We start from the raw sequence: 27,038 nt of genomic DNA on the forward strand, positions 1-27,038 counted from the left end.
AGACTAGATTGTTGATTTGAAACTTTTCCTTTTCTCTAATGTATAAATACTTAGTGCTACAAATGTCCCTTTAAAATTTAATTACAGACTCAGAATAAGAAAGAAATTTAGTCACAAATTTGGGAATATCAGAAATTTAAAAGATGAGCAAGTGAGAAATAAAACAAATGATGAAGAAAGACAAATCTCCAAGTTAAGATACAGAAAACATTCAAATTCAGCTGCACAGCATTATTACTAAAACTATTCCTCAAAATATAATGACTTGGACCTAATGGCTTCGAGTAAATAATCACAAAATCAACCACGTGTAGAGAGGAAAAAAATCCACACACAGAACGTAACTCCCCAAATCTGCACTACAGAAAATGCAAGACGAGGAAAGGGAAAACAAAGAATTAAGAGTCTCTTTTTTTCTGTTCATATTCTTGGATAAGCTTCTTTACTATCGAGACCAATTCACAGATTCCCAAATGCTGCCCAACAGCAACTGAGAGTACAAATATGCAAAAGGTGTAGAACTGTAAGATTTCACTTGAGTTGCTCCCATGGACAAATATTCATTCTGAATGTAACACATAGAAGAATAAAATATATTGTTGCTTACCCTCTGAGCTTTTGCAAGTTCTTCTTTTAATCTTTCATAGCCCTTTTCTCTGACTTCCAAAACAGATGGGCTTCGTAAGCGGGACAGACTATCAGTACTCAACCCAAAAATATCATCACTGCCATCACAGGCCTCCGTTACAGTAGCACCCTGTAGAAACTCCCTCTCTGCACTACAGTTGTCCCTTCTGGTAGTTAATTTAAGTAACCCAGCTGTGACTCCAGAGGTAGAACAAGGTGCTGGATCTGCACCATGGATGCTGTAAAGGAGAGTTCAAACAAACATCACCATGTGCTCAAGTATTAACTGGCATAAACACACATGCCTATAACTGCATTATCCAAAGTGTTCACCACCAGAACTAATTAATAGCATGTCCAGGGCCAAAGCAACAACATCTCAAGTCCTTCATAGCCATATATGGCTAATGGCTATCATCTTAAATAGGACAGAGAATATTTTCATCATGCCAGAAAGTTCTATTGGATAGTGATACTCTAGAACAGGGGTCTACAAAGTAAATGTAGAATAAATCCAGCCTGCTACCTGTTCCCTGAAGGCCCAAAAGCCAAAAATGATTTTTACATTTTCAAATGGTTCAAAATAATCAAATAATATTTTGCAGCTCAAGAAAATTATATAAAATCCAAAATTCAAGGTTCACATACAAAGTTTTACTGGCGCTTATCCATTTACATACTGCCTATGACTACTTTTGGAGAAGGAAATGGCAACCCACTCCAGTATTCTTGCCTGGAGAATCCCAAGGATGGAGGAGCCTGGCAGGCTACAGTCCATGGGGTTGCAGAGAGTTAGACCCGACTGAACAGCTTCACTTTTATGACTACTTTCACACCTTAATAGTCACATCCAGCAGTCAAAACAGAGGCGGTGTAGCCCACAAAGTCTGAAATATTTGCTATTTGGCCCTTTCCATAAAAAGTCTGCGACCCCTGCTCTTGATCATTGACATGCATTGCTCTTCATAAACAACCTTATATTATTCAAATTTTCTAAAATAATAAAACTTAAAAAAAGTTATCCAAGCACACTCCATTTAATACAATGCTCTAAAACAAGCATCTTGATTCTCTCCTACCTGCCACTGGATATTTCCGCACAATTTAAACGTCTGGGGGAGGAATACACAGGTTGTGTAGGAAGGTCAGAAACATCTAAGGCATTAGCCTGGATAGGGGTGGAGCACAAAGCTGAAGGATGTGGCCGATAGATGACACTAGGTGAGGTAGTCTGCTCTTGAGTTCCCGGTTCATACACAGCAAGAAGGTCTGGAGAAGTAGGTGAAGCAAGGTTCACTTCATGGAAGCCTTCCAAGGGGTCATTAGCCATAGCAAAAGCCTCATCATAGAACAACCTACGTTAAAAAGCAGAAAATTATTTTGAGATAGTGACATTTAAAACTAAAGTAAGATGTATATTTATAGAATGTGTTTAACAGTTCATTATAAAATATAAACTTAAACAGGAAAAAAACTACATTTAAAATTTAATAAGTGACCTCGGAGCATAAATACTATAAAAGGCAAACAATCTAATTCAGAATAAACTTGAAAGTGAAGGATAACACTGTTACAGTAAGTAATTAATAAGTAACAATGAGGAATGAATAAAAACTTGCTTGATATTAACTTTACTATCATATGTGACTTTGGTTAGAAAAAGAAGAGGTAGTAAAGACAAACAGATACACACACTCGGAATAAGAGAGACTAAGTTCAGTGAATTATTCTGTTCCACTTCAAAGAAAGTCACATATGACTGGATGACTCAGTGTTTTCTCTTCTTTTATTTTGAAATAATTTCAGATTTACAAAAAGTTGCAGAGAAATATATATTTCACCCACATTATGAAACTGTTAACATTTTAGAACCATTTGAGAATAAATCTTATGCATGATACCCATTACCCTTTAACATCTCAGTGTATATACCCTAAGTAAAACATCACCAAAATCAGGATGTTATTAACACTGATCACTATAACCATCTAAACAGGCCCCAATCAAAGTTCACTGATTATCCTAATGATGTTCTCAATAGGCCCAGGATCCAACCCAGGATAATGCATTACATTTCTCTAAGCCTTAAATTTTCCCTCTAATGGGATGAGAATGGGGATAATAATACTCCCTTCCTTCATCAGGTTGCAGTGAGGATTGAGGGAGAAAACCCATATAAAGTATTTAGTAATGTACTAAGCATCTGGCCCAGACTACAGCTCAATAAATATGTTATCAGTCAGCCATTAACAGTCATATGTATGCTTCTGTTTCTCCATAAGTAAAAAATATTTCATAAACTACACAACTATATAACAAAATTTACATGAAAACTAAAAAGTATAACACTCAAGTTTTTCACTTGAAAAATATAAAGAAATCTTATAAACTTTTATTGATTTCCCACTGCCTAAAGAATAAATTCTGAACTTGTTATTCTGAAAATCAAGCTCTTCTACAATGTCAACTCAATCTCTCTTGTCAATTGTTTCTTTGTTACAACAGTACTTTGATAATCGTGACTAACACCTTCCCCAAACTTTGAAAAAATCCCAAACAAAAGCACTACTACAGCACATGATTTCATTATAAAATACTAAAAAAAAAAAAAATTCATTAAACTGAAAAATTTTACTCTCTCATATTCTTAATACAAAAAAAGTTAAAAAAAAATAAGACAAGTAGGGAACAACGAAGGCCACAGTAAAGCTGGGAAGGAAGGGAACTGACAAAATATTTATACACTCTCAAAATTACAGATTACTACATGTAATCCATAATCAGACCTTCAAAGACATACAGTCAGCCCTCCATATCCAGGGATTCCACATCCTCAGGTAGAAAAAATTCAGAATAAAAATTCCAGAAAGTTCCAAAAAATAAACTTGAATTTGCCACACACTGGCAACTATTTACACAGAATTTACACAGTATTAGTTATTATAGGATTATAAACGATGATTTTAAGTATATGGGAGGATGTGCATAGGATACATGTTGATACTGTGTCATTTTATATAAGGGACTTGAGTATCTGGGAATTCTGATATGGGGTGGGAGTGAGTCCTGAAACCAATGCCCTGAGGGTTCTCAGGGACAACTGTATATGGACAATCAAAACTCTTAACTATTAAACCTGCAAATACCAAATTTCAAATCCAATGAATGTTTTCTTTATTGTAGTAAACAGTAATCTCAGTCCTTAAAATGAAACTAAACTTTGCTTTTTTACCCAAAATATTCACTATGCTAAAAGGAAGATCATATCAACAAGGAATTTAAAGTATTTAACATTCAATTCTAATTTATTACATTTCCCCAAAATACTTTTATCATTCGTTGTTCATAATACACACACACACCAAAGCAAACATCTAAACCTGAACATTTCATTTTCATGTGAGTATAGTTTACCAATCAATTTACTCAACACAAGAAATGAGGTTTTCATTAAACACTGACATTTTATCAGGAACCATGATACTTTTTCTTTGATCTCATATACTCCTAATTCACCTCTATATACCTGAGAGGTTCACTGAATCATCCATCACGGGAAAGCATTTGCATTTCTGGAAATGTAAAATGGCACAAACCCTATGGAGGAAAATTTGACGATATCCACCAAATGACACAGTCATTGAATCTACAACCCAGCATGCCCACTTGACAGGGTTTTATCCCAAACATAAATGGGCAAAATAAAAAAGAAAAGATATATTCATAAGACCAATGGCACTAGCAAAAGACTGACTGAATGAACCAACATACGTACATCCTCATCATGAAGCACTATACAGCTATAAAATAAATGAGCAATACCTACATACTGCTGTGAAGGAAATCTGAGAATACGCTGACATTGAAAAACAAGCAGTTATATAATAAGCTACCTTTTACATAAGAAAGGGGAAAATACAAATTTATATGTATATAACTATATATATTTCTGTGTACTTATATTTTAGAAATAGAAGGATATACTAAAAATTAAATTTTAAAAAAGTTACCTTTAGGAAAAGGGCAAGAACAGGAAGAAGAGACAGGTGTTAAACCTAGACTTTTCCAAATGTACCCAACTTTGCAGATATGAATTTGAACTTGGAACCATGTACATAAGACAAAATTAGATTTTTTAAAAAAAATCTTTAAAAATAAAAAATGAATCTAGCTCCATTTGGTACTTTATAACATTGAAAAGAACTATTTCAAATGATTTTAAAACACTGTAATAAAACTGTATATCCCAGTGGCATATATTCTAAGAACAAAAGGAAATTTAAAAAATAATACTTTCAGTAATCATATTAGTAATGTTGATACTGCTATTCTGACACTATTGTATAAGATTAAACAGTATCACTCAGAACTAAAATTTTCAGCATATGAGAAAAGAGACACAAATACAAAATCAAGGAATTTAAAACTCTGAAGTCCTAAATTTGAATCAGAAATACGAGGAAAATCTCTTCTATTTATAAAAATGCCTACCTTTATAAACTGAAAAGGTTTAACAGCAGTACCCAACTCAGGAGCAATGAGTACCTCTTATGCCCAGAGCAGTATGATATCCTACCAAAAAAAAAAGAACAATGGCACCTCTGAAGAAGGGCTGATCCCAGGCCCGGGGCAGTAATATACAAAAGGATCTTGGAACGTCTTGTTTTACCAGGAAGCAAGAAAGCTATCAAAGACTACTGGAGAGGTATCAAAAGGACTCCCACTAACCAAAGATGGGACAATCTGAACATAAAAAAGGACAACTTCTGTTAAGAACAAACAAACAAAAAAACCCAGTTTTAAGCTCAAGGTTTCATGATTATACTAAAAATAAACAAAAATAAATCTCACTTCACTCCTTTTGATCAGTACCATGTAATCAAAACACTATTTTGAAAACTGGTAAAATAAAGAATCCAGTATTTATCATGACTTTACAATATATCAGAGAACTAAGAGTTTATGAGGAAAAGCCCTTCTTTTCAAAGAGTCCCACTTAATAACTTTGTAATCTTAATGAAACAATGAGTCTGCTACTGCTACTGCTAAGTCACTTCAGTCCTGTCGGACCCCATCCCTGGGATTCTCCAGGCAAGAACACTGGAGTAGGTTGCCATTTCCTTCTCCAATGCATAAAAACGAAAAGTGAAAGTGAAGTCGCTCAGTCACGTCCGACTCTTCGAGACCCCATGGACTGCAGCCTACCAGGCTCCTCCATCCATGGGATTTTCCAGGCAAGAGTACTGGAGTGAGGTGCCATTGCCTTCTCTGGGATTGAGTCTAGGCAACAATTATCAATAACTATTTAAACCCTAAGGTAAAATCTGGGGGATTTTATAATTAATGGATCAAAATGATAGTACTTGAACTCACTGATGACTTAATATCACGAAAAGGGATAAAATCATAAATTATGAGAATTATGTGGTAAAACAGGGAATGAACACTATTACCATTCATGAAGTATTCTTGACCCCTTCCCCTAATAAAAAGAAAATGACCTCAATTCAATTAACCCTCTAGGTGATTATCAGTTTGTAGGAAATATAGAGGACAGTATGTGCAGGCCCAGTCATGTCCAACTCTCTGCAACGCCAGGAACTGCAGTCCACCAGGCTCCTCTGTCCATGGAATTTTCCAGATGAGAATACTCGAGTGGGCTGCCATTTCCTACTCTAGAGATCTTCCCAAGTCAGGGATCAAACCTGAGTCTCCTTGTCTCCTGCATTGGCACACCTTTACCACTGTGCCACCTGGGAAGTCCAACAGAGGGTAAATGAACATATTAAAAATAGCACCATATGGACAAAACCAGCAAAATCCAGACTTTGGGACACTCTAGTGGATAAATCACCTGTTTTTTTCAATAAACAAAAATGGGAGGAAAAAAGGAATTTATAAAGAGACTTGAGACATAAAGAAATATAATGTGGGGACCTTGTCTGAATTATCTGAATTAACCAACTATAAAAACATATTATGAAAAAAATCAATGGAACCTGAACACTGGATGTTACTGATATTATTATGAATTATTGTCAGTTTTTAGAGATAATAATGGTATGATGGTTATGTGAAAAAAAATTATCTTTTAGGGATACCACAGAAATATAGAAGAAATAAAATTCCTTGGATTTGCTTCAAAATAATCCAGGGGAGAAGGACGGTATGGGGAGCTAAGTCCTCCAACTACCAGTAGCAATCTCACAGAATTACAGAGCTGTTTCTCCCATCAGTTCAGTTCAGTCGTTCAATCATGTCTGACTTTTTGTGACCCCATGGGCTGCAACACCCCAGGCTTCCCTGTCCATCACCAACTCCCAGAAGGTGCTCAAACTCATATTCATCAAGTCGGTGGTGCCATCTATTTACTGAGCATTTACTAAACAGCAGGTATAGTGCCAGTATACGTATAGCTGAGGAAGCTACAGCTTAGGGCAACCAGGATTAAAATCTCTGGCTGTTGGGACTTCAGAGTCCTAGCTCTTTAACCACACCACACTTAGCACCATTAGAATTGCTTCGCCTTTCCACTGTTAAGATGGTTCATGTAAAAATGTTTCTCCTTAAGTTGAATTAAAACCCATTAGGTGGCTCAGATGGTAAAGTGTCTGCCTGCAATGCGGGAGACCTGGGTTCGATCGCTGGGCTGGGACGATCCCCTAGAGAAGGAAATGGCAACCCACTCCAGTATTCTTGCCTGGAAAATTCCATGGACGGAGGAACCTGGTAGGCTACAGTCCATGGGGTCACAAAGAGTTGTACACAATTGAGCCACTTCACTTCACAACCCTGCAACACCCACTCTATTTTTCCTATAAACATTCAACTGTTCTTTCAATGAGTTTTCATGGAGGGACTACTATGTGCCGAGCTCTGGGGAAAAAAAGATGGTAAATCATCTCTGTTCCCAAACAGTATCAATACAGTAGGAGACACCGACAATTAAGAGGCAATGACACAGTGTGATAAACGCCACTGAATAAATCAAAGGCTACCTTGGTGGCTCAGAGGGTAAAAGCACCTGCCTACAATGCGGGAGACCCGGTTTCGATCCCCAGGTTGGGAAGATCCCTGGAGAAGGAAATGGCAGCCCACTCCAGTGTTCTTGCCTGGAAAATCCCAAGGACAGAGGAGCCTGGCAGGCTGCAGGCCATGGGGTCGCAAAGAGTCAAGACACGACTGAGCAACTTCACTTTCACTTCACTTTCACTGAGACCACACAAGAAGGCCAAATAAATCAGAAGGAAAAGACTCCCAGAAAAAGTAAAGCCAAAGAAAAGACCCAAAGAAATAGGAAATAATGAGAAAGATAAAGCCCTTGGAAGGACTTTTCAGGAATGTATAAGGTGTAAAAGTAAAGCATTTGTGGGAAATGTTCCATAAACTGGAGAACAGACTAGGAAACATAAGGTCCAAAGCTCAAAGAGAGGCAGGTTTGCACCCTGGTAGTTCAGTCAGTAAGGAACCTGTCTGCAGTGCAGGAAACCCAGGTCCAAGCCCTGGATCAGGAAGATCCCCTGGAGAAGGAAATGCCAAACCACTCCAGTATCCTAGCCTATAAAATCCCAGACAGAGGAGCCTGGGGGGCTAAAGTTCACGGGCTCCCAAAGAGTCGGGCACAACTGAGCGACTAACACTTTCACTTTTCTATCAAACTACTGGGCCAATGTGTGCCTAGGTTCTCTCATCTGGAAATCTAGTTTGGTTTGCTTCCTCAGAGGCTGAGAATTAAGAGAGAAATGCAAGTAGCATTTAGAAGAGTACCTCAGAGCACTGCCTTTATGTACAATGTTTTCATTCTGGGGGATACATTAAAACACTGTTTAAATTCCAGTCACTCCTGAAAAGGAGATTATTTGAAGATTAAATGTAGTCCCTTTTTCAAGTGTGTGAAATTTCCATAAAATGTGTAACTTAGCTGGTAATGAGCTGCCAATCACAATGATCTGAAAATCTCTTGCTCTTTCAAATGGAAGCATTAAGATCTGTCTTGCATTCAAAGTTCTTATATGAATAAAATAAACTATTTGTAAGCAGTAGTCCTCTCTGCATTCTGTGTGTGTGTGCAATTGTTCAGTCGAGTCTGACTCTGCAACCCCGGGTGACAGCAGCCCACCATGCTCCATTTCTTTCTCCAGGGGATCATCTCAACACAGGGATCAACCCCGTGACTCCTGCATTGGCAGGCGGAGTCTACCACCAGCACCACCTGGGAAGCCCTACTCTCAGCATTTAGTAGTAAGTAATTCAAAAACTCACTTTCAAGTGCAGTTATCCCAATTCATAAACTAAACTTATCAGAGATCACTACAAATGAGTGAAAAGGATGATAGCATGTAATTTTTATGGGTTAATTACTAACCCACTTTAAGTGGCCTTATTATCACTCGGTTTTAAGTAATAAAGCTTATCTCTAATTTAAAAAGTTGATCAAAACAATTTGCTTCTGATTCATAATCTTCATTATATCTTATTTCTTCTTTCCAGAAGTCAGCATTATCACAGCAAAAACAGCAGCCAATATTTACTGAAAGTTAACTATGTGTCAGTTAACTAAGAATTTCACATGTATCAACTCAATGAATGCCTAGAAAAATCTTAATGGTTTATACTTATTAAATGTATTTTATACCTATATTATTTTAGTGTAAGTATAATTAATAATTTTATCAATTATTTGTATTCCAGCTGAACGGAAGGAAGATTGTCAGCTTCAACTCCTCAGGGCAAATTCTGGTACTAAGTTCTAAGAATACAGATATGAAAATGGGCTAAAAAGAAGATGCATAGCCTATTATGGGCCACTAAATGATAATCCTAAAGAGAAACAAGGAGGAAGACAATGTTTCAAGGAGAAGTAAAACTATAAGTTAGATTTTTAAATGCCAAATAACAGTCTGTAGATGAGCTAAGCAAGGAAATAAAATAGCATAGTCAAGGAATAAGGGTCTGGCACTAATGAAACTAACCAAAAAAATAAAAAAGAGGACAGAATATCAAGCTGGAGAAGCAGGTATGAGACAAGATAATTAAAAACTTCACTTAACATGGAAAATGCTTGGAGTTTTATCCGAAGAGGCGCTCAGATCTACATTTTAGGAAGTACAGATGAATTGTGATGTCATTAGAAAAATGACTCCCAAGGACTTTAACTAGAGACAAGAAACTAGAGGCTAGTTAAGAGGCTACTGCAACAGACCAGGCAAGAGAGTACGAAGGTCACACCCTGCAAATGAGGGGATGGAGGCAGATATATTTAACACCTATATATGGAAACATTCAGAATAGCTTCAATTATATTTCTACACATAACACATATGCATTACATTATTATATTCTTTATGTGAGACATATACACTTATAGATTATTCTAGTTATTTCTCTTAGCATCCCCTTGAAATGGTTCTTACCTCTATTTTATGGATTCAGAAACTGAGGATCAGAGAGGTTAATTAATTTTGTTAAGGTGAAACAGTCAGTAACAGAGGGAGGATTCAAAGCCTGGTGTGTCTGACTCCAATACCTGCGTCTGACTCCTCCACATCTTAAAAGGTTAGGGATAAGACTCAAGATAAAGGTTAGATGAAGACAGATGATCTCTAAGGCTTACCCAACCAATTGTAAGAAGAGAACAATCCAAAAGAAGAATCCTATTTAATCTATGAATGCCTGTTTTACTTTCAGAAAGAAAAAACTAAAGTTTCTCTAATGCACTGCTATTGAAATGAGCATTTGCTGTTACTTTGGCATCCTTTCTATTTTTTCCCTACATTCTCTTTGCTCTCATCATTTCCTTATTTATTTTGCTGCTATATTGTGAAGAAGGCAACGGCACCCCACTCCAGTACTCTTGCCTGGAAAAGCCCATGGACGGAGGGGCCTGGCAGGCTGCAGTCCATGGGGTCGCTAAGAGTCGGGACACGACTGAGCGACTTCACTTTCACTTTTCACTCTCACACATTGGAGAAGGCAATGGCAACCCACTCCAGTGTTCTTGCCTGGAGAATCCCAGGGATGGCAGAGCCTGGTGGGCTGCCGTCTATGGGGTCGCACAGAGTCGGACACGACTGAAGCGACTTAGCAGCAGCAGAATGCTTGGATTTAAAATAAGTACTTATTCAGCTCCTTATAGTTTGCTGTGGGAGAGTAGGAATAGCATATAAATAAAATCAACAGAAACCTGATTTTAATGTAATGGCCTTATGATATAATCAAAAAATTGTGGATGCTTGTAATTAGTAATCCTTACTTAAAAAATTTTTAAATGTTACTTTTTTAAAGTGTAAAACTGTACTGTAGCTAACTGCCTTTACCTTTTAGAAATACACAGTGAAATATTTATAGATGAAATTATACAATGCTTGGAATTTGCTCAAAATGAGGAGAGGGAACAGTACGGGAGTAGATGGGGCAGGACTGACGGTAGTTGATGGCTAGATGATGGGAAACTTGAAGTTCATCGTATATTTGCATCTATGTATTTTGTTTTAAATTCTCCATAAGTAGAAAATTTTGAGATTTATTCAAATACTATGTAAAGGAACAAAACAAAAAGGTATATAAAAAATAATTTTCTCATTAACTTTCCCTAAAAGTATAAAGTTGGTTTTCCAAACTAATATTTTGGTTGTAAAAAAAAAATTCACATTTACATTTTAGGAAGCAGTCTGTAAGTGGGAAATTAATTACTAACTCAAAGAAAAATTTAAGTCAGATGGTTAGTCAAGCTTCACAATCTTCCCACTCATTAAAATAGACCACAAATTAATTTCCATTTACTAATAACACAGGATTAAATGTACAATCTGACATATTGAGAAATGTTAGTTATTACAGATTCTTAAATTAAAGGTTTTCAGAAATTCTCAGAACTTACTGAGTTACTAATACTATGAAAAGTGTTAGCGGCTCAGTCGTGTCTGACTCTCTGTGACCCCATGGACTGTAGCCCACCAGGCTCCTCTCTCCATGGAATTCTCCAGGCAAGAATACTAGAGTGGGTTGCCATTCCCTTCTCCAGGCGATCTTTCCGAGCCAAGGATCAAACCTGGGTCTCCTGCATTGGTAGCCACTATATTACAAATTTTTGGAACAAAAACATAAAAAAAAATTGTTTTCCAAGTTTCCTTCTCTTTTTTTTTTTTCATTTATTTTTATTAGTTGGAGGCTAATTACTTTACATCATTACAGTAGTTTCTGTCATACATTGAAATGAATTAGCCATGGATTTACATGTATTCCCCATCCCGGTCCCCACTCCCACCTCCCTCTCCACCCGATCCCTCTGGGTCTTCCCAGTGCACCAGGCCCGAGCACTTGTCTCATGCACCCAACCTAGGCTGGTGATCTGTTTCACCCTAGATAATATACATGTTTCAATGCTGTTCTCTTGAAACATCCCACCCTCGCCTTCTCCGAGAGTCCACAAGTCTGTTCTATACATCTGAGTCTCTTTTTCTGTTTTGCATATAGGGTTATCGTTACCATCTTTCTAAAGTCCATATATATGTGTTAGTATACTGTAATGGTCTTTATCTTTCTGGCTTACTTCACTCTGTATAATGGGCTCCAGTTTCATCCATCTCATTAGAACTGATTCAAATGAATTCTTTTTAATGGCTGAGTAACATTCCATGGTGTATATGTACCACAGCTTCCTTATCCATTCGTCTGCTGATGGGCATCTGGGTTGCTTCCGGAAGTTTCCTTCTCTTAAAAGTGGAAGTCTCTTTATTTTATATATGTAAGAATACAGGTCAACTAAATATTCAATAGGCACTGAAGTATATGTTGACTGGATAAATAAGCAATAAGAATATTTAGGGAGGGAATAAATAGCAGAGCAGTGAAGAGCAGAGACAGTGATTCCAGGCCACCTTTAAAAACTGGAGCTAAAACAATAAGCACCCTATAACAAGATTGGAGAAACTGTTTTTAAAGTTGGGGAAAACTAAGCATTTGATCAAACAAGCTTCAGAAAAGCCTTTTAATTCAGATTCTATTATTAACTAGCTGTGTGAACTAGGGCATGTCACTTAATTCCTCTGAGCTTCAGTTTCAACATCTATAATGGTGGTGGTATTATCGCCCCTGCCTACATTTGAGAAAATCAAGTGGCTTATCCGTCAATGTAAAAATGTCCTGAAGATTGTAAAGCACAACACAGATGAATGATATCTATAAAGATCTAAAAGAGAATAAATGAGGGGGTAAATAATAAGACCCTACAAAGGGGTTTGTCTTACAAACCAGAAGGGAACCTTAGTTATCCTTGATAAAGGAGAAGGAAGGGAAAAACAAGTCTCTCTGAGGTACAGAGTTCAAATTAACTCTCTTCCCAAAAAGAAATTAATTAATGCACATTTACATACTGTTCTTCAAATCTACTTTAGTTGTTCTTTTATACTTCATCTTGACCTGTCAATCAGATGCCCACAAATACTCAAAACTATTATCTGGACACATCAAATGACAATTCACTTCCTTAAATGGCTCTAAGGGGCGTCCCAGGTGCTTCAGTGGTAAAGAATCTGCCTGCCAATGCAGGAAACATGGGTTCAAGCCCTGGGTTGGGAAGACCCCTTGGAGGAGGAAATGGCAATCCACTCCAGCACTCTTGCCTGGAAAATCCCACAGGCAGACGAGCCTGGCAGGCTACATCCCATGGGGTCGAAACAGTTGGACACGACTGATCGCATGCACACGCAGGCTATCATCAGTATGTTTCTGTAGGCTTCAAAGCTACTCTCACATTCTTGCACAGAGTTTCCTTCCACTAGATTGTCAAGTCATCAACTTTACTATGTAGAAGTGAAGTAAGTAAAGTAAAGTCGCTCAGTCATGTCCGACTCTTTGCGACCCCATGGACTGTAGCCTACCAGGCTCCTCCCATGGGATTTTCCAGGCAAGCGTACTGGAGTGGGTTGCCATTTCCTTCTCCAGAGGATTTTCCCCACCTGGGGGTGGAACCCAGGTCTCCAGACGCTTTACTGTCTGAGCCAGCAGGCTTCCATTATGCTTATACTTACAACAGTTGTCAACTATAAGCAACAAACCTCTCATTGAATATTCAATACTGAATATTGAACTATTTCAATAATTTTCATCCTTTTTCCTCTGATTTAAGTAATCTTAGCTTATGGTTAAAGCTATTTAATTTTGTGTTGCTGATATCCTAAGATAAATCAAGATTACCTTTTCACTTTTTTTCTATATACAACTGAAGCTTATGAAACTACCTCATTTAGGTTTTTGCCTGGAGAATACCAGGGACGGGGGAGCCTGGTGAGCTGCCGTCTATGGGATCGCACAGAGTTGGACACGACTGAAGCGACTTAGCAACAGCAGCAGCTGTTTAGCTTTAAGCATTTAGCTTTAAGTTGAAAGGGAAAGCAGAAGGGAAACACAGAGATGGCAAATTAATGCTCCTCTTGTAAGTAACCTCTCCTTCCCTTAGTCCCTCCAATCCCTACTCTGAAAACTCACTTCCATTTCTACTGCTAGACCGATTTCAACATATTTTAACATTTTTTTCGCTAACCATCCATCACCAAACAGCACAGTACCTACTAGGTTCCAGGCCCAATACTAAAGCTATATGGTAGGGTAAGATGCATTAAAGCCCTGCCCTCAAAGCATGTGTTCACCAGAAGGCAGCTCACTGTCAACAAACATTTACAAATACGATATAAATATCAAAATGATACCAAAATAGAGGCATGTACTCCGTGCTTTGGAAATATATATTAAAAAATAAACAAATAAGTACTATGCGGCAAAGGTAAGGACAGCAGGACAGAAAAAGAGAAACTATTAATAGCTAGAAGTGAAGTGAAATTCACTCAGTCGACTCCGACTCTTTCAAACCCCATGGACCATAGTCCACGGAATTCTCCAGGCCAGAATACTGGAATGGGTAGCCCTTCCCTCCAGGGGATCTTCCCAACCCAGGGATCAAACCACAGTCTGCTGCACTACAAGCAGATTCTTTACCAACTGAGCTATTACGGAGAGCTAGAAAGGAGTCTTTAAATTTCTTCAGACATTTTCTTTTTAGGATATCAGATGTATTTAAGTAATTTAGTAACCAATTTACCACCCTTCATTGAACTACATCTTGACTTACACTCTACAGGGCAGAGGCTTGGTGTGAAAGGATGTACTCCCTCAGATTACCCTCAAAGCTTTCTCTCAACACACAAGTATCACCACCAATTCCTAGTCCTTCTTTCTTCCCTACTCTCCAGCTACTTAAGCACTTTGTCTTACCTGACACTCATTAAAATTACAACATCACATGTATGTGAAGGTACCTTCTAAATTTTGATAAACTTACAAAAAGATATGGCAATGATTACATGGACTACCTTCCAGACATCTTATAGTCTTTCCTTTAACCCCCACTGTGACTAGAAGAGTAGATACTCAATTAAATGCCTGATTTAAAAATCTCTGGTGATACATTAAGAATTACTTATTACACCAATATTAAGTATCTCATAAAAGCTAAATTAAAACCAATTCTTCAGCATTATAATCTACACAGGAAGAAGAAGTAGAGTGGTTAAGAGCATGGACATCAAAGAAAAACTGCCCAACTTCTAATCTAGTCCCCTCATTAATTAGCTTTATGACCTGAAGCAAGCTTCATAACCTCTCAGGGCCTCAATCTTCTCAACTATTAAATGGATAAAGTATTACCTCACTCCTAGGTCAATGTGAGAGTAAATGAGTTGGCATAATGCTTAGACCAGAACCTGATACACCCTAAGGGCTAGACTCTGTAGTAGGAGCAGCAGTGCTCGTATCACATCATCAGAAAACCTGTTTATTTTTTAACCAGTCTTCTTAGTCACAAAGCTCTTTTACAGAAGGTGTTTTTCAGGAGCGGAAAGAGCAAGGCTGGTAGGATTTCCATGGCGGGGAGTCACACTCAGTGTTTAATCCTGGCTCTGCCATTAGTCAGCTATAGGACTACAGACAACTAAGTAACTAGAGGCAAGTTATTCACCTCTCTGACCCTCAATTTCATGATTTGTAAAATGCAATAACACCACCTATACGCCAGGAATGTCCCAAGAACTAGAGAGTCAAGGTACTTGAAGCAACAAGCACAATGCAAGGCATGCTCTTGAGCTGTATCTGTTCCCCTCCTCCACCCCCTCCATGGAGTATCTCATCTAATTCTCATCCCACCATTATGAAGCTCATATGAGATTGAGACATATTAAAAACAGCTGAATACTGGCAAACCCCAAACCGTTCAACCTAATGCTACCCCCATTTGCAAATGGAGAAAATAAGCTCAGAGGTTAAATGATTTACTCAAGGTCATATGCACGGTTTAACTGATGGAACTAAAACTTAAAAAAGATAATTTTTTATTAAAATTGGTCCAGTGAGTCCTGCTCAGAAAGGGGGGGGGGTATACTAATTACAACAATACGTGTAAAACTACTGTAACCTGCAAGTTTTTGTTCTGCCATATCAAATCCCAAGATGATGATGTAGATTTCTAAGAATCTGTCAATCTTAAAAACTATTTGCAGTGTACTGCTCTGGCGGTCCAGTGGTTACAATTCCACACTTACACAGCCGGGGGCACGGGTTCATCCCAGGTCAGGGAAGTTCAACAGCCTGCACAGCACACACACACACACACACACAGGGAAGTTCAACAGGCTGCACAGCACACACACACACATACACACACACACACACACACAGAGTCAGGGAAGTTCAACAGGCTGCACAGCACTCGCACGCACACGCACACAAACGCACACACACACACACACACACAGGGAAGTTCAACAGGCTGCACAGCACACACACACACACACACACAGGGAAGTTCAACAGGCTGCACAGCACACACACACACACACACACACACACACACACAGTCTGTGTGCTGTAGAAGTTGAGGGTTTAGTGAAAATTAGAGAAAACTAATATTAAAAAAAGCATTAACTACACCAATTCAAAAACCTACAACTGGATCTAGTTAGAAACTCCACTAATTAGAAAATTCACAAAGCAGCTGAACATCAAATATTCATCCTGGTGAAAAGTTACCAGTATTCAATACCACCGATGAGTTGTTTGCCAAACATACCATAAGAGTTGCAGTCTATGTACGCCCTTTGGTTCTCGAAATAGTGGAAACAGAAAAGAAAAGAAAAAAGAAAGAAAAGGGTTTTTTTTCCTAATAGTAAGAAATATACTATTGTAGTAACATTATATAACCACTAAGTTTATTTCTACATATTCCACAAGGATAGGATTCTATCACACAACCCATATTTGGGGTACGTATCTGTCCAAACATGAAAGCTCCTATAAAAACGCACCACACTAGTAAATAAAACAGCAAGCGTTAACACAACAAGGCCCCATCTAAGTGGTGAAATCTTTCAACAGTATCAAATATTTACTCTGACTGGTTACAAATCTATTTGACTGTTTTCTCCACTGTCTCCTTTCTCCTTGATATGTCATTCACCATTTTTTCCCCTTAAAATGGCATGAACAACAAAATAAGGATAATGAACAGAAACCGGGTCTTGCAACAGATTTACAATACAACAGTTTTGTTCTAATCCTCTTACTGGCCTCTGCTACAATTATGTAATCATTTCACGGCCAAAGCTTACAAGGCAGGCTCTTTCCCGACCCTGAAATAAAGCTGGAGGGGGAAACAGAAGCGGGGAACAGGTAGCCTCGGAATTTGCTACATTTCCGCGAAACTAAACTGTCTGCATCTTCCGAATCACCATTACCTGAGCGCTCTTAATTTTCAAGACTTTACCCTTTAGCCATTATAGACTTTTTTTAATCCCATAACAACTGGCAACTCTTCACATGCTAAAGATTCCATCTAACATCATCACTTCCCGAGTCCATTAAACTCTTTTCCCTGGGCGATCGGAGCGAGCTATCCACGCTGGAAGGGTAGTGTAATTACAATTATGTCTGAACAGCTCGCCTCAACTCCCCGAAACAAAAGTCAGGCTGAACTGAGCTGTCTCCTAAGGCGCCGGTTCTTGACCACCAGGTTTCGTCGAAACCTCCCAAGGGTGACCTCTACGCCTTGGCGCCGTGCCCGGCTCGCCGTCTCCTAAGACACTCGGTCCAAGCCTACTGCCTCGTCCGGTCCGGCTCCCGCGCGGCGCCGGCCTCCAGACTTGTTCGCGAAGTCTCTTTACACCCTGCTCCGCAAGCCCGGGCCCTCAGCTCCGGCCGCGCGCGCCCCCCCCGACAGGTAACCTGGGTCTGGCTCCACGCCTCGGGCGCTCAGGACCGCGCAGTTAATGAGTAACGCGCCCGAGGGACGGGGGAGGAGCCGCCGCCGCCCGACGCCCACCAGCGGCCCCAAGGGGCGCCCACATGCCCCCAAGGCGCCGAGCCTCCGCCACCGCCTCCGCCGGAGTCCGCGAGCCCAGGCGGGGGAGCGCGCTCGCCGGGGCCAGGACAGCCGGGCCGGGTCCCCGCGCGCCGCGCCCTCACCTGCACCTGCCGCGGCAGCCCCTCCAGGCCGGCTCGCGGGAGGCGGGCGCGCGAGCACTGAGGGGGGCGGTGTTCCGCGTCCCGGGCCTCTCCCTCCCGCCGTCGCGCTCACCTGACTAACCTACCACCGCCGCGGCCCGCGCTCAGGGGCGCTCGCAGAGCCGCACACAGCGCACGCCGAAGCACTCTGAGGCGGAGGAGGGCGGCTGGCCGACGCCGCTACACTCTACCGCGGCGAGTACACGGCTGGAGGAGCCGCCGAGGGAGCGCGGGACTGCGCCTGCGCCGGGAGCCGGGCCCCCGGAGCCTGGAGCCGTGCGGCCCCGCGGAGGGAAGGCGGGGCTGGGGGCGGGAAGGGGGGCGGGGAGGGGGGCGGGGAGGGGGCGGGGGGGGGCGGGGAGGGGGCGGGGCGGGCGTGGGGCCGGAGGGGCCGACGCGCTCCCGCGCCCCCTGGCGCCAGGCGGGGCTTTCGCAGGTGTTGGGCGCGGGCCCCAGGTGCCTTCGCGGGTGGTTTCCTTGGGAACCAGGGCGAACTGGCGCTGAGCCTTGTTGCCCTGGGCTTGACAGACGGTCTCCGGTTCACTTCGAGTTTGTTGGGCTCTCCAGGAGTCGGAAGAAGAACCTTCGATGTGAGTTGAGGACCACTATATCCAACCTGAGACTCGGCGCGCATATGTACCTTACAACGTGTGTCTGTGTGTTTGTGTGTGCGCGTGCGTGAGTCTCTGGGGGCATGGATGGGAGGCAGGGGAGTCTGATAGAACCTAGATCCTAGCATTCCAGCAACTGTTAGAGCATTCGAGAATGTCGTGTCTGTACCTACCTTCTCTCATCTTTTGTGTCAACTTTTATCAAACTTCCACCCCACTTTAGGTCCTCCAGGAAGGAAACATGAAACTACAAACCATGTTTCCGAAAATCTGATCGAAAAGAGGCAGTCACATCAAATATGCGTCTCTATGTTTAGTCAAAGAGATACAGGCAGTTTATGCAATATGTATATTGAGTAGGACCCCCATTCTATATATTGATGCCATCTATTAGCGGCAATAAAGAAGAGTAGGTTACATGTATGGCTATAGGAATCAGGATTCCTGGCTTTGAGGTTGGCACCTACTAGCTGTTGTCAGTGACCTTGAGCTAGTTGATCTCTAATAGCCCCAGTAAATGAGGATAATAAGACTACCCACTTCAATAAGTCGTTAAGAAATTAAATGGTTTAATATATGTAAAATACATAGTGTACTTCATGACACAGTGCCTAATGAATATTGTGTATTTGTCTAAGTAGCTAAGTCGTGTCAGACTCTTGAGACTCCATAGACTGTAGCCTGCCAGGCTCCTCTGTCCATGGGATTTTCCAGGCAAGAATACTGGAGTGGGTTGCCATTTCCTTCTCCAGGGGATCTTCCTGACCCAGGGATTGAACCAGGGTCTCCTGCATTGCAGGCGGATTCTTTACCAACTGAGCCAGAAGGGTGTGTAATGAATATTATCTGTTAATAACATTATTACTGTTATCATCCACCTATAATAAAAACAAACCTAGAAACTCACTATTTACTCTTTTGTACTCCATCTCCAATATATCAAGTCTTACCTATTCTAATTCAGAAACAGTTCTTAAATCTACCCCATCTCTTGTTTACTGAGACTAGACATGATCTCCCTCATGAGGGAGGTTGGTTCTCCGCGTCCACTTCTCTCCCTTACACCATGTCATTCATTTATCAAACGTTTATTGTGTTCAGTCTGTGTACCTACTACTCGACTTGGGAAGAAAGAAACCATTACACACAATCTCCATCATCCAAGGACTCAAACATAGTGAAGAAAACAAATATGTCAATAATAACTAAGTGAAATAAATAACTGCAACAGAAAGTAGTCTTTCCATGAAAATGTATTATTTAAGAAATTTTTCTGGTGGCCAATAACAGAAATCCATTCAAAGTATAAGCAGAATGGGAGGAATTACTTTAAGGATATAAAGATTGCTCTCAGAATTCATGGGTAGGGGTGAAAGAAGGCTTGGGAATAGTGTGAAACCTGGGACTGAAATGTTGTGGAGAAGCTAGGATGTCCCCTCATTGTGTCTCATCTCTCTTTCTCTTCCCTCTTACTGCGGATTATTTATGTACCTGTATAGAGAAGCAATAAATAAACATTTGTTTAATGGATGGCAATTGTGTAACTGTGAAATAAACTAGACCCAAAGCCAATTTTCAAAACATTTCCTTGTAAGTGGGTAACATGTTAAAATGACTCTTTTGTAGGGGATTATACAGTTTAGAGTCTAAGTCCTTTTAGGCTTTTATCAGCCCTTTCTCTCAGCTCTCTGATTTTTTCAGTTGCCTATTCCAACATCAGAAAAAGGATGTGAAATACAGAGGTGTCCATAATTGATTCCATGAGAGATATATTAGAGACAACTGTTTTAAACATGAGTTGTGAAAGCAAAATTTTATGTGACATAAGCACTGGCCCACAAGCAAATATTTTGCTAGACAAGGAAATGATAGACTACTTCCTGTTGCAATTAAAAACTCATAAATCAAAAAAATAAAGAGAAAAAAATTCAAAATAACAAACTTAAGCAAAATAAAATATATTCCTCTCATGTAGGTTTACGCAATGCAGAGTTGATATGGTGGCTCTCTGATCAGCATGGACACAGGCTTCTTCTGTCACATGGCTTCACAATCCTGAAGGTTCAGCTTCTACCATCAAGTAGGCTGCTCAAGCTCCAGCCATCACCTCCTTATTCCAAGCAGCAGAAAAGCAACAGAGGCTGAAAAGAATATCCCTCTACTTAAAAACACTTGCAGAAGTTGTGTACACCACAGTACTTACACCTTATTGGTCAGCAGTCAACCATAAGTGATGTTGAAACATACAGTTTCTATTGAGTGGGCATGTGCCCAGCTAGAAATCAATGGTTCTAGTACTAAAGAAAACAGGAGAACAGATATTGGAGACAATTAGCAATATCTGGTTCATCATTCCATATCAGACTTAGGATGAGAGAAATGGTGTTGGGGGAACATATAAATAGAGCCAAGGCATCATAAGGAAAACATGATTTGATGAACACTGTACCTGGGACAAGTGCAGGTAGATAGATAAGCCTGGAAATATGTAGGATCCACTTGTAGCAGATCTTAAATGCCAGACTGAGGAATATAGAATTTGGTTCAGTAGTCAGAAGAGGGTTTCTGAAAGATGTTGAGATGGAGAGTGAAAAGATCAAACCAGTGCTTTAGGAAAAGTAATGTGGTGGCAATGCCTGGAATGTACTTGGTGGTGGGGTGAGGGGGGAGGTGATAAGAGGCAAGGAAAATAGAAGCTATTATGAGATACTAAGTGCCTATACTGCAGTAAAAATGGGAAAGGATGAATTTCAAAGAATGAGTTTGTCAAAAAATGCAACAATTGAGTAGATGTCCTCTCTCTCTCACCCTTCCTCTCTCCTCCTCCTTCTCTAAAGTTCAGAATCATTGTACCTATTTGAGATCAGCACAATGATTTTATTTGGGAAAGTACCCTTCCACCATGTTCAGTCCAAGTGACCCACATAAAATTGAATTCCCTGTCCCCACTTCCAGGGTAAGTATGTGACCCAAGCTTCACCAGTCAGGGAATCTTCCTGATCTCTGTGATTAGCTCATGATAAGCAAATGACTCAAGCAAGGCTGATAAAAAGTCAATTCTGAGACTTTGGGGAAATTTTTGGGAAAAGTGAATCTCTCTATGAGGATTGCTGAGACCATTAAATGTAAGCCTGAGGCTGCTGGCAGTGATCTTGCCACCCAATGGAGAACATGCCTGAGAATGGGACTAACGGGGAGAAGGCAGAGCTGAGAGATGAGAAAAGCAAGAGTGGGCCCTGGTGACATTATTTCACTTCCTAGGTCAAGCTGTGACTGAAGCTGGAGACCCTGAACTTTTCACTTATATGAGCCAGTAATTTTCTCTTTGCTTAAGACAACTTGTATTGTGTTTTCTGCCACTTGCAAATGAATATGCAGAAATAAAGGCAAGCATGATAATTCCAAGCCTTAAAAAGAGTACCATCTACCTTTGTCATACATAGTATTAAAAGATCTGGCTCTGATAAGTTTTATCTGTTCCAAAAAACCAACTCTACATTCAAAGAGAGGATGTTCGATATAGCTGGGACTGTTCACCATGCTATGAAAACTCTGAACGTAATTAGAGTCATAAAACACGGGAACTGGAGGAGAATATTAATTCATCTCACCTCCTCACCTGTTTTCACAAATGAGGAAACAGACTCAGAAAGATGAGATTTACGCAAAGCCACAGAGCTAATAGATGCTGTCTTGAACCCAGGTCTTTGGAATACTAGTCTATATATTTTTGGGATACTAGTCTATTAGTCATTGTATCATTCTGACACTTCAAAACAGGACATCTAAAAAATGCTTTCAAATACATTTGAAACACATGTATTACTAACAACTTCCCATGAAGCAGCTGTTTTGAAAGGATAATATTCAGTGTGAAAGCCTGGGGGTGCTGACAATATTCACCACATTCTTGTGAGGGTAGATGGTCTTTCTGCACAAGGTTGCTGTGACTCATGCCATTATACAATTAAGAGAAACCAACCATGCCGTGTGGACCATTAGTACTGGACCTGTGTAGTTGCCTGAGCCAAAATTAGACCTGTGTGTTTTGATTGGACACAAGGAAGGTCGACCTTCAACAGCGTTTTGTTGAGTGAAATAAACCCAGTCAATACCCTTCTCTTTGACAATATGAATTTGAAAATAGGTATACGTAGGAAGAGTGATTATTCAAGCTCAACTGGTGACCCAAAGCAGAATAAACTATCCTTTATGAGGCCTATTAGTCATCCTCATTATAGGAATTCTGGAAAGCCATATGTCCTATAATATCTAGTAGTCCCTGTGTCTTTGCAATAATTCTTTAAGCAAATAACCCTTATTTACCGAGTGTCCCTTACATGCCAAATTCTGATTTAGATGTTGGGAATGTGACAATAAGAATAAGACAGTGACCTGGCCTTTATTGCTGTTACATTCTAGTGGAGGAGACAGTCAGTACAGGAATAGATATATAACAGCATGTTAAGTAACGAGGCACGCTATGAAGAGAAGTAAAGGACTCATTACTTCATGAGAACTTGGTCACATGGCCAAACATGGCTGTAAAGGAAGGCTGGAAAGTGTAGTCTTTGCATTGAAAGTCATCTGCCCAGGAAAAATGAAGAACTAGCAGCCTGCCATAAAGAATACTGGGGTCAGGGGAGGAAGAGACATCACATGCACTGTATATAACGTCCACGAATTAACAAATAATCCACCATATGGTTAAGTTGACCGTAGTGGAGTCCTTGAATGGTTGGTCACATAAATTGTAGATAACTTGTATTCCTTGAGTCAATTTTAGGAGGGTCTGAGGCTATCTGTCTATTAGGCCCTATTTTGATGTTGCCATTCATCAGTATTTACTGCATATCATTAGCTAAATACCACTCAATTGAATGGATCACAGAGTATGTTTGAGGTAGAAATAAAAATGTTTCTCCATTCTCCAAGGAAACTATTCCTCCTCAGTTCTTCTCTGTTACTACATATGTTATCTCAGTCAGTCTTATTTATGAAAACAATATCTTTTCTGTTACACATATCAAGAGTTCTCATGCAAATACCCATGCCTTTATAAACCAGTCAGCTAATAGTATTTAGCAGCCATTTACAAGATGTGATTATTGAACCGCCAGCATCAGAATCACCTGAGGTGTTTGTTTAGCCCAGGCTTGATGACTTAGAATCTGAGGACTGAGACTAGTTGCTAAAGTTTTTAACAAACACTGAAAGCAATTCTTGCAATACTAAACTTTAAGAATCAACAGTGAAGGCTATGAGGAAAGTAAAAGGATACCAAAAGGGCCCTACAATCTAGTTGAGATAATAAAATATACACATAAAACAGTGACTTTTAAAATGTGCTATGGAGAAATTTCCAGAATTAAAATGGAAGAGTAAATATAGCATCTTCTACTACTCTTTCTACTCTAAGAAATTATCCCGTAGCAAAGATAATGACACAGAAGAATGCAAAATCCATTTCCACGGAAAACAGGAGACACCTGAAACCCTAACTACAATATATGTGGAGGTGCAGTGAAGGGCAGGAAGACTGATAAACAAGATGTAGGATGGCTACAGACCTCAGAAAACATCAGCAAAATATGCTTGGACTGTTAACTTAGGGGGAAAACCAAGACTCTTTCATTTGAAACAAGAGAATAAAGGATGTGTACTGGCAGCAATGCCTCCCCTCAGCCTGATTTATTGTGAAAGAGAAGTAGGTAAAGGCACAGTTGGAACAGGAATGATTCAGACATGCCATATATGCAGGAAGCACTCTGTTTCTGAGGCAAGATGGAAAAGATGGATTCTGAAATGTGAGTAGACCTGCAACCACCAGTTCCTCTTAGAAGTAGAAGCTGAAGGAACCCATCCACATAACCTTTGTGATGAGAATTCCTGTTGGGCTGGAACATGGTTGAGCAGGGTTCTCTCCTCAATACAAACCTTTTGTAAGTTGCATATGTTGGAAAACTTTTCTTTCAGAGGTGGATAGCCAATCAAAAAGGAACCAGCATGCAAAGATACTATAAGAAAAAAAGAGAAAGGAATAGAACATAATGGCAAATTAAAATTCTCATTAAAAGAAATGTTGCCACTAATGGATGGACCTAGAGATGGCCATATTGAGTGAAATAAGTCAGACAGGGAAGGAGAACTATAGTATGACATCCCTTATATGTGGAATCTGAAAAGAAATGATACCAATGAATTTATTTACAAAACAAAAATAGACTCACAGAGAATGAACTTATGGTTGCCAGAGGTGAAAAATGGGGATAAGGAATATTTAGGGAGTTTGGGATGGACATATACACACTGCTGTATTTAAAATAGATAACCGACAAAGACACATGGAACTCTGTTCAATGTTATGTGGCATCCTGGATAGGAGGGGAGTCTGGGGGAGAATGGATACATGTATATATATCTCTGAGTCTGCTGCCCACCTAAAATGATCACATTGTTAATTGGCTATACTTCAACATAAAGTTTTAAAAATTAAAATTAAAGAAATGTTGCCATTAAGCAAAAGAAATTTTTAACCAAATGTATCAGTTCGGTTCAGTCACTCAGTTGTGTCTGACTTCACGACCCCATGGACCACGACATGCCAGGCTTGCCTGTCCATCACCAACTCCCGGAACTTGCTCAAACTCATGTCCGCTGAATTGGTGATGCCATCCAACCATCTCATCCTCTGTCGTCCCCTTCTCCTCCTACCTTCAATCTTTCCCAGCATCAGGGTCTTTTCCAATGAGTCAGTTCTTTGCATCAGGTGGCCAAAGTATTGGAGTTTCAGCTTCAGCATCAGTCCTTCCGATGAATATTGAGGACTGATTTCCTTTAGGATTGACTGGTTTGATCTCCTTGCAGTCCAAGGGACTCTCCAGAGTTTTCTCCAATACCACAGTTCAAAAGCATCAATTCTTCAGCATTCAGCCTTCGTTATGGTCCAGTTCTCACATACGTACATAACTACTAGAACAACCATAGCTTTGACTAGACGGAAATACATAGCTATAAATTTAAAAAGCTAAGAGTGCAACTTGGAAGAGGATCTTTGAAATGAATTTCTGTTGTTTATAAACTACCCAGTGTATGGAATTTTGTTATAGTGACCCGAATGAGTTAAGACAGCCAGGGTTATTTGTGGTGGGGGGGGGGGGAGTAAAAACTAGTAAATGCATAGCATGCAGATATATGCCACATTGGAAGCAACTGGTTAGATCTAAGCAACAGATTAGATCTAACTGGTTAGGACAAAGCAACATGGATGGATCTTAAAAATGTGATGCTAAGTGAAAAAAAGAAAAAGATATATGATCATTACCATGTATGTTCATTAAAAAGTATATACATATAAACAATGCACATTTAACAAAAACACACTAAATGATATATATTTAACATAGGTTTGTGTGAATGATTGCCTACAGGGGATAGGAATATGAACAAAAAGAAAGAAATAAATAAGACTGGCCTTGTATTAGTCAACTATGTTAATGTGGCAAGCACTAACAAGTATGATTAACTCAACTTTCCTCTCTTCACTTGAAAGTTTTGAAAATAAAGCAAAATCACAAAAAGAATTCAAATATTAATTGAAAGAAGTAGGAGGAAACAAAATTAAACTATCTCATAAATGAAGGCAGGCTTGGAAATAGCACAGAGGAGAATAAACCCTTGTTAAGGAAAACAACAGAAATAAAATATTTTTTAAGTGTCTTGGAATACCAGATCGAGAAAAGCAGATAGAATGAAATAGAAATAAATGAACTGTTTAAAAAGATTAGAGAGAAAATTATGTAGATGCCAGAGAGACCAAAGAAATTCAATATATGAATAAATAAGAAAGAAAACTGAGAAAATAATATAGATATTGAGACAGAAAAGAAAGCTTACATAAATATTTTGAAAGACTTTCCAGAAATATAAGAAGACCTAAATCTGCAGATAGAAGGGTCATATAGTACCCCAAACAAGCAAACAAAAAAAATGAGATAGAATAGTCTAAGTCATAATCTAGTAAAGCTAATAGATTTCAAAGCTGATGAAAATCTTTTGGATAGAGATAAAAATAATCAAGATCTCTATTGAGGGGAACAATCATAATCTGAATCAAAGGATTTTATATCCAAGAATTCAATACCAGAGAAACTTATTCAAGTACAAATGTAATAGACAAGATTTTTTAAAATGCAAGCAATATGGTTTTCATCAGCCCTTTTATAGGACATTAGTAGAGGATGAACTTTA

The 27,038-nt window shown here is 39.6% G+C and overlaps 1 protein-coding gene across 9 annotated transcripts in view; it reads right to left on the reverse strand.

Moving 5' to 3' along the window:
- Window positions 1–18,442, reverse strand: part of RAB3IP (RAB3A interacting protein) — a 50,353-nt gene extending 31,911 nt beyond the window's left edge. For 3 of the 9 annotated variants that reach the window (XR_002313479.2, XR_002313478.2, XM_070454611.1), the window contains exons 1-2: window positions 1,707–1,982; window positions 608–866 (exon numbers count right to left, since the gene is read on the reverse strand). Coding sequence is in view for 5 of the 9 variants with exons in the window: in XM_070454611.1 (XP_070310712.1) it covers window positions 608–866; window positions 1,707–1,957 (510 nt within the window). In the remaining 4 variants the exon portion in view is untranslated. Of the gene's footprint in view, window positions 1–607; window positions 867–1,706; window positions 1,983–5,118; window positions 6,261–18,138; window positions 18,164–18,250 lie in introns of those variants that run through there. The other 6 variants (XM_070454608.1, XM_070454607.1, XM_070454610.1 and 3 more) reach the window with 6 other exon arrangements.
- Window positions 18,443–27,038: the final 8,596 nt, after the last annotated feature.

The sequence above is a fragment of the Odocoileus virginianus genome, chromosome 24 (assembly GCF_023699985.2).
Source record: "Odocoileus virginianus isolate 20LAN1187 ecotype Illinois chromosome 24, Ovbor_1.2, whole genome shotgun sequence".
Classification (NCBI taxonomy): Eukaryota; Metazoa; Chordata; class Mammalia; order Artiodactyla; family Cervidae; genus Odocoileus; species Odocoileus virginianus.